The sequence below is a fragment of the Vulpes lagopus genome, chromosome 14 (genome assembly GCF_018345385.1).
Source record: "Vulpes lagopus strain Blue_001 chromosome 14, ASM1834538v1, whole genome shotgun sequence".
In the NCBI taxonomy this organism is placed as follows: Eukaryota; Metazoa; Chordata; class Mammalia; order Carnivora; family Canidae; genus Vulpes; species Vulpes lagopus.
This window is the reverse complement of record NC_054837.1, coordinates 33,505,321-33,521,095: the sequence shown is the minus strand read 5'-3', so window position 1 is coordinate 33,521,095 and position 15,775 is coordinate 33,505,321. Positions and strand designations below refer to the sequence as shown.

Sequence of the window (15,775 nt, the reverse complement as noted above, 5' to 3'; positions counted from 1 at the left end):
TCTCTGGTTGGAGTGTTCATTCACCCCTAAAAAGAAGGACAGTTTGACATAGAGAAGTTGCAGCCTATCCTTCTGATTTGAAATGTATAGACATTGTCTAGGAAAATAATATAGTGTAATTCATGTAAATAAGAATACAGACACTCCCCCTTTTCCGAGTAGCTCAGTGCAATGCCACCAGGACAGAATTAGCATGGTAGGCAGTGGACGCAGTGGCCCCTGGCCAGGTACCACAGGTAGGGTGGATGGAAGAGTGGCCACCTGGGATTGGAAACTCAGGCACTACAGACTTGGTAGAGCAAGGAGGGCAGTCAGCAAGAGGTGCTGGAACTGAGTGGATTGAGAAGGTGGCAAGCAGAAGAACTGCCTGGTATGGAAACAGGGCAAGGAGTGACACACACAGAAAATGAGAAATCTGGGGCACTTGGGGGGCTCAGTTGGTGAAGCACCTGCCTTTAGCTCAGGTCATGATCCCGGGGTCCTGAGATTGAGCCCCACAGTGGGCTCCATGCCCAGCGGGGAGTCTACTTCTCCCTCTTCCTCTGTATTCTCTCTCTCAAATAAATAAAATCTTAAAAAAAAAAAAAAGAGAGAAGAAGAAGAGATGAAATCTGGAGTAAGCTCTGTGATCCTGAATTAGAATTTGAAATATCAATGTGAACCCATATTTTTTTTTAGAGGGAGCAATGGTGGTGATGTGTGTAACAACACTCCCTGGCTCTGTCCACTGAGAGGACTGGAGCACCCCAATAACAATGAGCACATTGAGAGCCTAGATTTTGGTTTCTAAATACCATACTGACTAAAAGGAACTCAGCTTGATTCTAGGCCTGGGGCAAGGAAATTACAAAGTGTGCCTGGAAGATCTTATCCCCAGAAAGGAAGGAAGAGCTTAAAGGACAATGAGCACATGTGAGAGGACACAGAATATGGTAGAATGACTCCCACTGGCCAAATGTTAGATATTCTGAGCATCATAATAGTGACAGTAATGAAAAAGAAGCCACAGACGAAAGAAATCCTGGAGCCCCTTCTGCTAATAAATTCACAAATGAAATGTTGTCTAAGGGGAAGAAGAATATTTACATCATCTCTAAACATCTTTTCATGAAATATTTATTAATTTCTAAGAGAACAAGAGTGACTTTGCAGTAGAGAAGCCTGGCACATGCCACCTTAATCAAGTGATCAAAATGACCATCATTCACACCATGACAAATTTAAATCATGGGCCACCTGACCAAATGCAACAAGAACAGAACATCCCTTCTGAGGCACTCCTGCCAAAGGTGTGTGATCAGAATCTAATCATGAAAAAACATCAGATGAACCCAAATTGGGAGATAACTGGCCTGCACTCTTCAGAAGTGTCACAGTCATGAAATTCAAGAAAAGACTGAAGGGAAAAAAAAGACGTCTGATATTAAAGAGATTGTCCAGACAGGGGAGACTGAGCAGGGCTCTAAAAACTGGTAGTAATGCAGCCACGTCAATTTTCTGATTTTTGAGGTTGTGTTGTGGTTTTGCAAGACAATGTCTTTGTTGGTAAGAAAACACACACCAAACAAACATCCAGGGGTGATGAGCATCTATTTTGTCAGTTACTCAGAAATGGCTTAGCAGGCAAACGTTCTAGGTGCTTGTCCTTGAAACTTTTCTAGATGTCTGAGTTTGTTTAAACATGAAAACAAGAAACCTCCAACTTATTGTCCATCTCAGGAAGAAGGATATTCAAGCTCAAAGGACTAGTGTGCCTCGAAGAGGGCACTACTCATGGAGAAAGTGAAAAGATGGTGCTGGGCGCCCAACAATGAGAAACAATGGGATCTAGTCCCCACGTGAGGGGGCCAGAAAAGGGAGTGCTACTGAGCCCAGTGAGAGTGGGGGTCTTACACAGGGGCTCCTTGACAGGCGCTGCAATCATGGGGGCCAGAGGCTCCGGGAGCAGGTGGGACATAAATGTTCCAGCCTCCTTCTTCTCCTGCACTCCAGCTACCAGGGCCCTGTTGGCCAACCCCAGATGGACTCCAGCAGACACAGGAACTGCCCTCTGCAAAGGTCAGCCTACCAGGGCCCAGACTAGGGTGTAGAGAAGAGACATCATATCTGGAATGTGGGCAAATATACAATAACCCATTGGCCCCTTTATAGTCACTCTGAGGCCCACTGCACAGATTCACAAACTCCAGAGGCTTTGCAGGATCAAGCAGCATGCCCAATTCGACACAATGGAGCAGGGATTTCACTCAGGAAGGTATGAGCTCCACACCTTACTCCTGCTTCCCAAATAGGACCCATCAGGTGAGGCCAGAGCTGAGGCCCTGAAGTGCCGAAACAAGCTCTTTCGGGATCCTGCCTTTGTCTCTCCAATCATCTTTTGCATCTGATTTTGCCTGATGGCAGAGAGTGCTGGCTTGACAGGCAAGTGATAAACGATGTTTACTCATCCCCAGTTCAGGCAAGTCTGACACAAACTCAATTAGTCAAACACATCTTGATGCTGCCTCCTGTTCATCCACACTGACTCAGGTGGATTTCTGAGCAATAAAGAGACACAACTTGTTTGTATGACTTCTCTCTGTCTTCTCTACCTGTGCTGCCCATACTCTTGAATTTGGAAATGTAGGAATATTGATTCTTGTTTTGTCCCTAATCACTCACTTTTTTCCTCTGCACCCCACTTTGAGCCCTCAAAAACTCCTCCCCCAGGTCTTAGAACCAAACCAGAGCAAACAAAACACAGTATGGCCTTTCTTGGGTTTCTTGGGTGCCCCACCTCAGCAAGGGGCAGAACTTGCAACGGCCAAGAGCTATCACAAAGAACCTAAAAATGAAACCCACACCATAACAGGCAAAGAAAAGAACTAAAACAAAGAAACAAAAAATACAAAACAAAACTGATGTCATAATTGAACACCTGGATCAAGCCGTATCTGATGACTAATTTTAGTATAATTTCATCATCCCCCAAAAGATATCTTGTACCCATGTGCAATCACTTGCCATTATTTCAGTAATCCACTCAGTTGTTCAGAGAAAGTCCTAATCAAGGATGTTTTTCCCTGTTTACAGTGAAATTCTGGTCTCTGTTTTAAGTTGATTCCTTTCATATGGCCATCTCTGGGAAGCATTATCAGCAAAGGAGCCCCTCTCGAATCTCACCAGGAAGGAAGAGGCAGTGATGCGCAGAAAAGGATGCCACATAGAAAGAAAGTTGGTGACTTGAAAATGTCACCTCTGGCCAGCACATCTGAGCATCACAGTCCTGGACAAACTTTCTCACCTCGAACCCAACAGGAACACGTCTCTGAAGCAACTGGGTGAAAGCAGGAATAGTGGTGGGTTCTGTGCTCACTTAGAAACCCTTCATAAAATGTGGCCATCTGGAGATGTCCAGCATGTGAAAACGTACCTCCCTATTTTTCTGACCTTAGCAGGATCTAAGAGATTCACTCAGCGTAAAAGACAGACAGTGTGAGAAGCCGAAGACAGAATGAAGTCATTCACTCACTAAGTAGGAAGAGCCTCCTATGTGCCAGACACCAGGGCCGCTAAGCAAAACACATAGATACAACAGCAAATGAGACAGGCACTTTCTGTTCTCACACAGCTTAAATTCTAGAGGAGAGGAAGATAGATAAACAAGTAAGTCAAATCTGTGCATTTTATCAGGTGGTGAGAAGACAAAGAAAAACAAAATAGGGAAGGGGCACAGAAATTGCCATAATGGATAAGAGCAGATAGCACAAAGGGTGACTCCTCTATGAGAAGATGGCCTGTGACCAGAGACCTGAATTAGATATCTGGATGTTTCCCCACAGCAGTCAGGTGCAAAGGCCCTGAGGTCAGAGCCTATGTGGGTGTTGTGAGCACCAGCGAGGAGGCCAATGGGAATGGAACAGAGTGCATATGTGAGATCATGGGGGTTGAGATAAGGCCAGAAGGGTGCCTCGGAATGTGACGGGAGCCTCTACAGGATTCTAAACAGAGGACAACGCGATCTCACTGCCTCAAGAGGAGTCTGAAGGGGGCCTCCCCAGCCAAGATGCAGCTGCTATGTGAAGTGGATGGTGGACATTTTGGTCTTCCTTTAGAATTATTAAAGATTGTCTCTACAGGACTAGCAGTAATTGCAAAAAGAAGTGATAGGACCAAACCATTAGCAACATGTGTGCCTGGAGAACAGGAGGTTAAGACATCTGAGAGGAAAACAAAAACAAAAACAAAAGAACACCTGACCAAGAAATCCCAGACCACTGAGGACAGGTAAGAAGCTGATGTCTACAGACATCCTGCCTGTGAAGGAGAAAGTGAGCCCCCAGGCCACCTCCCCACCAAAGCCACTGCTGGTGGACCCATGGCACAGGTGGCAGGGGACAGGTGTCCAAGGGCCACGGCCAGGGAAACAGCTGAACAATAGCAGGGAACCACAGACTCTGGCAAGAAAATGGCATTTTAGGGGCACCTGGGTGGCTCAGTCAGTGAAGCATCCGCCTTCAGCTCAGGTCATGATCTCAGGGTCTTGGGATCGAGTTCCGCATCAGCTCCCTCCTTGGCGGGGAGTCTGCTTCTTCCTCTGTCCCTCACCTCACTCATACTCTCTCTCTCTGTCTCTCTGTCTCTCTGTCTCAAATAAATAAAGTCTTTAAATTTTAAAAAAAATGGCATTTTGTTATCAGGACATCTGCGCAATAGATGAAAACACTGAATTTCAAGGCAAAATGCAAAGAGTCTGCTCTCGGAGTCAAGTCACTGCTTACAATTAAAAAGGGGAAAAATAAAGAAAATGGTCACCGGAGGCTGTGTACTGGCCCAAAAGATTGACAAAAATTGAAGAAAAGAGCACATCACTGCTTAGAAAGCGGGAAAGAGGAAATAGAGCTGCAGCAGAACAAATTGGCCCAAAATGAGGACTTTCCCCAGGATTTTTTTTTTTCCTTCCTAAATGAGGAGGCCAGAGCAGGAAGCCTCTCAGAGTTGCTACCCACTGCTGATGCATAGCTTCTGGCAGCTTTAGGAACCCAGCCAGAGCCCCTGAAGGACCCAGGTGGGCACCTCCACCGCAGCACGAAGGACCCTAGTCTCCGAGGAGGGCCCCAGGGTGCCCGGTCCACAGCTGGTCCCAAAGGGAAGTCCGTCAGAGGGAGGAATGAAGGGAAGATCAAGAGCCAAAGCAAACACAGAATAAGAAGCCACTGTACATGGCAGGTGCCTGGGGAGGTGGGCGGCCTGACGTGCTGCACCGAGCTGCGTGTGCATACAGCCGCAGGTGGACTGCTCCTCCGACTCCGACTCCACCTGTGACCTTCGCTTTTCTTTGTGTCGTTCATTTGGTTGGTTGGACAGACTTGCCGGCCAGTGTCTGTTCCCGTGTCTCACACCACCCGACTTGTCTCTGGGCCACCAGGCCCTCTCACTCTCTGCCCTCATCACTGCGGTGGAGATGAGGTCAGGCTCCCGAGACCAGTGTGTCCCAGGCTTGACCCATTCTCAGCTCATCACAGTGAGGGGCTCACAGTTGGGCCGGGCACCCGAGGGAGCAATGTGAGATGCACTCCACCCACTTTTTCTACAACCATTAGGGAATCCCTGGGTGTGCTGTGTGAACCAAATGTAAAGCTGGAGGGACGCCTGGGTGGCTCAGCAGTTGGGCGTCTGTCTTCGCCTTTGGGCATGATCCTGTCCACATCGGGCTCCCAGCAGGAAGCCTGCTTCTCCCTCCGCCTCTGTCTCTACCTCTCTTTCTGTGTTTTTCAGGAATAAATCAATAAAATCTTTAAACAACATATCCATGTATAGTTTCGACTGGGTCACAATGTTTCTTCTCCTCCATGGCTTTGATAAGTCGGCATGTAAGAATAGCAATGACTTACTGAACTTTCCTGTGTGCATGATCTTACCTAAGTGTGTGGAATGGTGGCCACCAAGAGATGCATCCACTCAGAATCCGTGAACATGACCCGATTTGGAACATGGGTCTTTTCAGGTGTAAGTTAGGCAGGCATCTCAGGATTAATATCACCCCAAATCAGTGACAGGTGTCCTTCTAAGACAGAAGGGAGAAAGTAGGCAGAGAAGGCTATGTGAGAATGACAGGAGACTGGAGGGATGTACACCTGCCCCCGGGGAGCACCAGGAGTCCATGAAGCTGAAAGAGCAAAGAGGGATCCTCCCCCAGGGTCTTCAGAGAAGGCACGGCCCTGCCCACATTTGAGTTGGGGTGTCTCGCTCTAGGACTGAGGGAGAGTAAGCTTCTGTGGAATGGGGCTGCCCAGTCTGCGGTCACCTGTTACAGCAGCCTCAGGATACTAACGTCCTGAGTGAAGGGCTTCCTGCCCGGCTCTTCATGCAACATTCTCAGTAATCCTACAAAGTGGGTGTTATAACTTCAATCTAATAAAACTGAGGCTGTTGGGGCACCTGGGCAGCATGGTCCACTGGGGGAATCCGACTCCTGATTTCACCTCAGGTCTGATTTCAGGGTTGTGGGACTGAGCTTCTCTTTCCCTGTCCCTCTGCCCCTCCCACTTGTATGCTCCTGCTTTCTCTCTCAAATAAATAAATAAATCTTAAAAATAAATATAAATAAATAAAACAGGCTGGATGGATATTGGTTGATTTTGCATCCAGTCCCCATCCCATCGTCTTTTGTAAACAGTTCTTCAATTTTTCTCTGGGAGAAATGCTCTTTCCCCCCAGATACGAAATGGTAGAAGTGTCCATCTAATTGCCTTAGCCTTTTCTAGATAGAGATGGCTCTAGGCTCTAGGAAACCTGTTCTCATTCCTGAATACACTGTAGAATCATCAGAAGTGCTTCTAAACAATAAAAATGACCAACCATGCATCTCTGCTCACTTCTTGTCTACCACTAGCAAAGATCCTGACTCAATCAGCTTGGGGTGGGGCCAGGGGTGGGGGAGGGCAGGAGAGGGGTAGAGGAGTGGTTAGCATTTTTGAAAGCTTCCAGGTGATTCTAAAGTTCAGCCAGCATTCTGGGCTTCTTTCTCCCTAGAATTTAAAATTTGAGCATAGAGATAAAAACAAATAAGGTGGTTGGAGCACCCCAAAGCAAGGCATCAATTATAACAACAGGTACTCTTGAACAGGCAACTTCTGCCCCCTAGGAACCCTGGTCTTTTACCTTCAAGATCATGAGCTCCAGATCCCTATTTCTCAGGTGGCCTTGATAGGCTTCTGCTGCTAACAGGCTTCTGACCAATGCATCCAGGGAATGGCAGAACAAAGGATCAAATTTAAGCTCCTGCTTCTATGATGCTGAGCCTCCCAAACTAATCCATAAGTGACAGCTCTGCGTGTTGCTGACAACAGAAAGGGTGCTGAGGAAGAAAGAAAAGGCATTTTATGTCAAGAAAACAGTCTTCTATGGAGCCTTCGAACTGCCTCGGCATTCGAAACATTTGCAGGTGTGAACCTAACACTGCTCTCATACCACTAAGAACATCCTTAATCAGTAAAAAGGCAATGTGCACACTGAAGGAGACAAGGAATCAGTAACTCTGGGAGAGTATCTAGAACCATTGTCCTGGAAATTTTGCTAATTCAGACTTGGCTGAGTTGTATTTCACCTTTGTTCTCTCCTTAAAGGCAGTTAACTTCTAAATCCCTAAGGTGCTTAAACACTTTTGTTTGGCTCAGCACATAGGCAGGAAGGAAAAAGTCCTGCAGAGAAAACAGTTTCAAGGGTACAAGAAGTACCCACCTGGAAACCAAAGCGAGCCAATGAAACAGCATTTTTATCCTTCCTCAAAGCATATACAAAAAAAACTCTAATTAACAATTCTCTTAGCCATACTTAGGGTATAAGATGTATGCACTTGAAAAGGATTATACATAGAGGGGGAAATATTAGAGATACACTGTTTTAAGTTTCTTACACAACAAATAAAACAGCATAATATATTTTGAATATAGGCTTTGATTAATTAAAGATGTATATATAAGTCTGAGAGCAATGGCTAATATTGAAAGAGATAATATAAATAGCGAGCAAATATATGAGATGGATGGAATCATAAAATATATATCCAATTTAAAAATACACAGAAAAAGAAGAAGAAAGGTAAAGAATGTGTGCAATATAATGAAAACAAAGAGCAAGGTGGTAGATTTCCATACAAATGTATCAATAACCACATTAAATATAAATGGTCTAAACATAATGATTAAAAGACAGAGACTATCAGATTGAATAAACAGACAAAACCCAACTACATGCTGCCTACCAATAATCATCATTAGGTATAAAGACATAGACTGGTCTTTAAAAAAAGATTTTACAGGGATCCCTGGGTGGCGCAGTGGTTTGGCGCCTGCCTCTGGCCCAGGGCGTGATCCTGGAGACCCTGGATCGAATCCCACGTCAGGCTCCCGGTGCATGGAGCCTGCTTCTCCCTCTGCCTGTGTCTCTGCCTCTCTCTCTCTCTCTGTGACTATCATAAAAAAAGAAAAAATATTAAAAAAATAAATAAATAAAGATTTTACAGTGAAACCACTAACCAAAGGAAAGCTGAGGTGCCTATTATTAATATCAGACAAAAAAGACTTCAAAACAAAAAAAATTCCAAAAATAAAGAATGATATTACATAATGATAAGGAGGTCAATTCACCAAGAAGATGCAAGAGCACTAAGTGTGTATGTACCTAAAACTGTTCCAAAACACATGAAGGAAAAGCTGACAGAACTTTAGTGAAAAATCAACAAATGCAAAACATAGGTGGAGATCTCATCACTCCTCTCAATAACTGACAAAAGAAAAAAATGAAAAGTCAGCAGGAATTTGAAGTACCTGAACAACACTATAAACATTTGAAGACCTTGGGCTAGGCAGATATTTCTTCCATGTGACACCAAATTACTAAGAGAAAAATTAATACATTGAACTTCATTAAAATTAAACACCTTTTACTGGTAAATCAATAGTGTCAGAGATTTAAAGTACATTCTTCTATACAAAAATGAAATCAGAGCATATAAGAGAAACAGCAGTCTTGAAAGATCCCAAAATGCTCAAAATAAAAACATAATGAGCTGTGTTGCCTATTTACAAATATCCTGTTTAAATTTTTTTTTGTATAAACAAAAACATATACTATATTGAAAACAAGTGCTGTGAAAAGTATATAAAATGTATTGTTTTCATTGTGTAATATATTAAATAAAAAAAAATTAAACACCTTTGCTCATCTAAAGACATAGACAGGGAGAAACTCTCTGGTAAACATGTATCTGATAAAGGACTCACATCCATAATATACATAAAGTACCTTCAAAGATCAATAATAGGAAAATAACAGCCAATTTAAAAAAATAGGCAGAGGTTTGAAAAAGACAGAAGATGGCAAATAAGCACAAAAAAATAATGCTCAACATCATTAGTTATAAGAGTGAAAACTAAAACCTCAAAGAAATACCACTGCCCACCTATTAAAACTCTTAAAATCAAAGAAAACAAAATGGAGAACAGTAAGCAGTGCTGGAGGTAAAAATCAACTGGAACTCTTATATCTTGCTGCTGGGTACTATGCATGAAAAGAGTTTGGAGACTGATAAAGTTACACATACAGTTAGCATACCACCTAGCAATCCCCGCTCTAGGCATTTACCCAAAGGAAACAGAAAACTGCGTCCACATGAAGACTTGTTTGTGAATATTTATAGTGACATTTTTCATCATTACCAAAAGCCAGAAGTAATCCAAATATCCCTCAACTAGGAAACGAATGAACAAGTGTGACACAGTCATTTGATGGAATATCACACATCATTAAAAAGGAACAATCTCTGTATTGTATATAGGTGGATATTTATTAAACACATTGTGCTAAGCAAAAGGTAGCATATTCAAAAGTTGCATACTGCAGGATCCCATTTTTATGGAATTATGAAAAAGACAAAACTACAAGGACAGAGAAGGAATCAGTGGTTGCCAGGGGCTGTGGGCAGGCTACCCAGTGGCACAGAAGAATTTGGGGGTGGGGGTGATGGAAACATTCTATACCTTAACTGTGGTGGTGTTTGCATGACAACATATAATTTTTTTTAATTTTCATTTATTTATGATAGTCACAGAGAGAGAGAGAGGCAGAGACACAGGCAGAGGGAGAAGCAGGCTCCATGCACCGGGAGCCTGACGTGGGATTCGATCCCGGGTCTCCAGGATCGCGCCCTGGGCCAAAGGCAGGCGCCAAACCGCTGCGCCACCCAGGGATCCCTGCATGACAACATAAATTTGTCCAAGCCTATCATTGTATTCAAAAGGGCGAATTTTACTGTATGCAAATTGTATCTTAATAAATCTGACTTTTAAACAAAGTGGATTGCTGTAAAAAAAATAGTTCTATCAATCAGACTTTCCATTTATTCCATTAATTCAGTAATACTCTCTTTTACTCCAATTAATATTACCAAAGACTCATTTTTATTAACCTCGCTCCTCATGACTATGGATGTATGAAATATCTAATGCATGCAGAGGCTTTATTTTAACCTCTGCTCATGGAGGTGCTAACTACTAATATAATTGAGAGTTCTGAGTTCTCTGCCTGACACTAGCCACTCTTGTCAACTGTGAACAGTGTGATGAAGGAAGAAGAGCCAGAGGCCCAAGTGGCTAGTGGGGCACAGGGAGGAGGGAAAAGCAGTTGAATAGTCACCCCACCCAGGAGGCACTCCCAGGCTCAGCTTTGTAGCCATATGAACATGTGTACTCAAGGTTGACAGAGCACCCATACTCTTTTTTGTTTTTTTTTTTAAAGATTTTATTTTATTTTTTTAATTCATGAGAGACACAGACTGAGAGAGAGAGGCCGAGACACAGGCAGAGGGAGAAGCAGGCTCCATGCAGGGAGCCCGATGTGGGACTCGATCCCTGGTCCTCAGGATCACGCCCTGGGCTGAAGGCGGCGCTCAACCGCTGGGCCACCGGGGCTTCCCAAGCACCCTTACTCTTAAGGGAAGTTGGAAACTCTGCTTTATATGTGAATTTCCTCAATTTGGGGGAGCTCATTCACTTTTAAAAAAATGACACCGTGTGGACAAAACAATGCTTGTCTGTGTCTGCAGGTCATGACGTTTACAAGCACAAGTCAAAAGCTGTGGCTACGGAGAAAAGAATTAAAACAAGCCGAGTCTGGTGGTTTAACAGAATGAATGACTTCCAAGCAGCTGAAATCACTTCTAAGAAGCTTCAATGCAGCAGACTTTCAACTTGAGACAGGAATGGACATCCGTGTGCACTATGTCTACCAAGTGGGTGTGGGTGCTGTGTATGTAGGAAGGACAAAGCATGATCATCATTCTCTGGTGTCAGTGTGCACCCTGGGTCACTCTCCACCCTACTTTCTACTCATGAAACCTGACCTAGGCCCCAAATCCCTTATCAGAAACTCAACATCCCAAAGGTCTGCTTGTTTGATCTTCATTCACTTTGTGGCCAATGCTGATCTAAAGTAAAGTGAGGCTGCTTAGGGTCTTATCCTCCCTTATGTCCTTATACAGTTGGTGCAGAGTGACCCATGTATGCAAGGACAGGGTGCGACCATACCCAGCTTGGGGGTGTTACAATAGATGTATGCGATCCTTTGAGTCTAGCTAGCCAGCTATTCAAAGATTTCCATCATTCTCAGTCTTGAAGTACATCTGGCCCCAACAACTTCAGAATAGGTTGTTGTCCTGTGTGACCTTCCCAGGGGTCCCTCATGTCATGAACAACCATTAGTACACGCTGATGGCATCGCAGCCCACCAAGGCCCTTCCGCCGCTCCATATGGTGTCAGTCGATACCTCAACCTCTAACTGAAGGACACTTCACCTCACCTACCCAAGTCTTAAACCTTAGGTCTTAAATCCTAAATCTTTCAATGCCCTGGCTATTTATAGAACCTCCCAGGAACAATGACTCCACTCCAAGGCCTGAAGAATTGCAGAGCCTTAAATCCAACAGCTGAAAATAAACATACAATTGGTACTAAAAATTGATCAGTGGTTTCGAGGATCCTAGAAATCAGCACTTAAATCCTTAGGCAGGAAGAGTCCGAGGTGGCTTATTTATTTATTTATTTATTTATTTTAAAGACAGCACACATTTAAATGAGGGTCAGGAAACTTTCCTTTCTATAAGAAATCTCACGGAGTAAACATTTTCTTTGTGGAGGAATCAGAGGAGACATTGTGGTGCCGGGTTTTTGGTCATGGGAAGCAATGGAAAATATTTGCGAGAGGATGAGTTGTGGCCCACAGGCCCCCAAACCACAAGGTGAAAACTGTTAGGCCAAAGTGAGGAGAGGAAGCTGAAGGTGGCACTAAGTCAGGAAAGGGGTAGGGGTGGGACACTTCCATCCCCACCATCTTCATCACCCACAACCCTTGCTGTGTGAACAGCATCTTTAAAACAAAGTCCCTGTTCCACTTTCCAACCAAATTGCTGCTCCTAGCCTCTTCTACACGGCTGCTCTTCTAAATCACAGTTAAAATCCTCTAGACAGGGGAGAAAAAAAGGAATTTAATTAAGAGAGGCTCACGACTTACTTTAAAAGGAACATTCAAAGTTCTTGCCTGATTAAATCCTCTACAAAGGTGGGGAGAAAATCAGGAACTCTGACCCAGCCGTTGCTCACTTTAAAATGACACCACTGGGGATCCCTGGGTGGCACATCGGTTTAGCGCCTGCCTTGGCCCAGGGCGTGATCCTGGGGACCCGGGATCGAATCCCACGTCGGGCTCCCAGTGCATGGAGCCTGCTTCTCCCTCTGCCTGTGTCTCTGCCCCTCTCTCTCTCTCTGTGAATATCGTAAATAAATAAAAAAAAATTTTTTTAATAAAAAATAAAATAAAATGACACCACCTGGGGCACCCGGGTGGCTCAGTGGTTGAGCACCTGCCTTCAGCCCAGGCTGATCCTGAGGTCCTGGGATCCAGTCCCACATCAGCCTCCCTGCATGGAGCCTGCTTCTCCCTCTGCCTGTGTCCCTGCCTCTCTCTGTGTTTCTCATGAATAAATAAGTAAAATCCTTAAAAAAAAAAAATACGAATAATAAAATAAAAACAAAATAAAATGACACCACCTTGCTCTACAAAGCGTTTTCCATTCACCAAGTCTCTTTACCATCAAAGAGTCCCTGGGAAGTAATTTGGGGGAGGGATTTTCTTTTTTTTTTTTTTTTCATGGCCACTTTACATTTTGGGAAACTGAGTCTTACACATGATAGAACCCAGAGCTCAGAGCAGAATTCAAGCGCCAGAAGCTTCCTGTTTGCTCTTTCCATTCGGCACCAGACTGGAAAGCGTCCCCATGTCTTTCAGCGCGCACACAAGCTGCTTCTGCCTGGAGCTCCCCAAGAAAGGAGCAGGTGCAGTGGGTGCGCCTGAGAACCTGCAGCCGCGCGCAACGCCAATTTCTCTGGACTCTCCGGCGGGCTAAAAGGACTTTGAACAACCGCTGCTACTTTTTTCACCTCCAGTGGCAACTTGTCTCTCCCGACGCATCTGCAGCCCAGCCCGGGGAGCTGCTGGCGGAGGGAGCCCGGAGGTCGGTGGCTGGACTCGGCTGAGCCCAAAAGGGGGAGCGGCGCGAAGGTGCAGGTCGCGGGCGCCCCGCGGCTCCCCCGGACCCGGGACCCCCGCCCCGCGCGGCGCGGTTGGCGGGCGCAGGCGCCTCGGTCCTTCTCGGCGCCCGGCGCGCAGCCCGGCCCGGCCCGGCCCTGTGCGCGCAGCGGTCCCCGCCCGCCCGCGGCCCCGGCGCGCGAGCCCCACCACCGGGCCCCGCGGGGAAGGGCGCCTCAGGCCCGGCCCCGCTCCCCGCCCCCCTCGCCGAGCCCTCTGCGCTCCCGCCGTTCCTCGCCGCAGCCTTCCCGGCCTCCCCAGCCTCGCGGTCCCCCCATTGCCGAGATGAGGAGACTGAGGCGCGCGGCCTCCGCGGACCGCACTGCCGGAGCCCGGGCCGCGCCCACCCCCTTTCCGCACGCCCCAGGCACCGCGGCCGCAGCCGGGCTCCCCGCGAGCTGCGCTCTGAGCGCACGTCCCCGGGGGCCGGGGCGCAAAGGACCCGGTTCGCCCTCCCGGATCTCCAGCCCTGCCTGACCGGCCCGGGGGAGCAGACGGGGCAAGGATGCCGGCCCCGCGCTGCACAGGGTCACTGCTGGGGATGGGCTAGGCCCGCGCCCCCGCCCCGCCACGCCCCCCAGCCCCGGAGAGCGCCCCGAATCCCGGGATGCGCGACCTCTGAATCTGCCCCATCCCAGGCAGGCGGCGCGCAGCTGGGTCCTCCTGGCTAGGGCAGGGCCTCTCGGCGCCCCGGGCGCCAGCGCCAGCGCCAGGACCGGAGCCCCCCGCTCCCCGCCCCGCCCCCCCGGGTCCCGCGGCAGCCCCGCAACGGGCTCGCCGCGCCCCGGGAAGTTCCCGAGCGCCAGCGCCCGCGGGCCCGACGCCCGCCCCGCCTTACCTTTGCCCAGCAGCGCGCCCAGCACCAGGCTCAGCGCCCCGCACAGCGGCGCCACCGGCCCGGGGGCCGCGCCCTCGGAGCGCATCCTGCGTCCCGGCAGCTCAGGCCGCGCTCCGCCCGCCCGGGGGCCCCGCCGGCTGTCCCATGCCCCGGGGAGCCCCCCAGCTGCGAGTCGGCCCGGCCGGCTGCGGAGCCGGGGGTGGCGCCAGCGCGGGCCGTGGCGCGGTGGCGGCTCCGGATCCCGCGGCAGCGCGCGCTCCGGCCGGGACAACTTTTCTCCAGCCACAGCCGCAGCCGCCGCCCGCCCCGGCCCGCCCCGCCCCCAGGGCCCGCCCCCGGCCCGCCCCCGGCCCGCCCCGGGCCCCTCCCCGCTCCCCTCCCCGGGCGGGAGCCGAGCCGGGAGCGCGGGAGGGGCGCGGGTGCGGGAGGGCGGGGGGCGGGAGAGGACCGGGCGCGGGCGCGGGCGGGGATGGGGGCGGCCCCGGGCTCTGGCCGACTCGGCTCCGCAGGTTCGCAGCCTCCCTTCCCCGCTCCCTGCGGCTCGCGTCCCGGAGGCTTCCGCGCGGGGACCCGCGACTCGGGATGGAGCTGGACCCCCTCCCTGGCTCCCCTCCTGCGGCCGCGGCGGGGCCAGCGGGAGTCTCTCCCCGCACCGCGATTTCAGGTCATCCCCTGATGTTTTTTGTCTGGAGATCCGAGGACATGTGGAATTCCCAGCCCCGTGCATCTGCTGCGGAGAGCTCGGATACATGGATCCATCATTCGGTGGGGCCGGCATCGTGCAGAGCGGCCTAGCGAGGGACCCGGGCGGATAAAGGCGTGTGCACGTCTGTGTGGGTGTGTGGGTGTGGGTGAGGCAGAAGCTCACAGCGGGACCTCTGAGCGGGGACTGGGACGCTGGGGTGCAGGCATGTCCTTTTATGTGTCTGGGTCTCGCCTCCCTCCCCTGTGTTTTCACTAACTCTTCGGGGAGGAAATACCCGCTCCCCTAGCAGACCTGCCTCCGCAATAGCCTGGGAGATGTACACGCGCCCCAATGCCACCCCACTTCCAGATGCCCCCAGCTCACGCTCCTGCGCTGGCCTCCTCCCTCGCGGGGACCCCAGCTGCTAGCCTGCGCCCTTACTGATGCTCCTGCCACATGGGCCACGCGGGGGGGTCAGAACTACCTGAAGGCAAGACCCCAACTCCTCTCCTGTCTGTGAGTAAGAGGCTGTGCCTTAGGAGCCCAGAAACTTCGGGGTGGGGCACCCCTCCCCAGCTGCACCTGGTGGTCCCCTGACGTTGGCGTCTGGGGTCTGGGCTCCTGGGAC

General features: G+C 49.0%; 1 protein-coding gene across 1 annotated transcript in view; it reads right to left on the bottom strand.

Moving 5' to 3' along the window:
• The window catches only part of TMEM132C (transmembrane protein 132C), a 303,193-nt gene extending 288,431 nt beyond the window's left edge, over positions 1-14,762 (bottom strand). The window contains exon 1 of the mRNA XM_041728365.1: positions 14,463-14,762. Within this exon, the coding sequence (XP_041584299.1) occupies positions 14,463-14,547 (85 nt within the window). The 5' untranslated portion in view covers positions 14,548-14,762. The remainder of the gene's footprint in view (positions 1-14,462) is intronic.
• Positions 14,763-15,775: the final 1,013 nt, after the last annotated feature.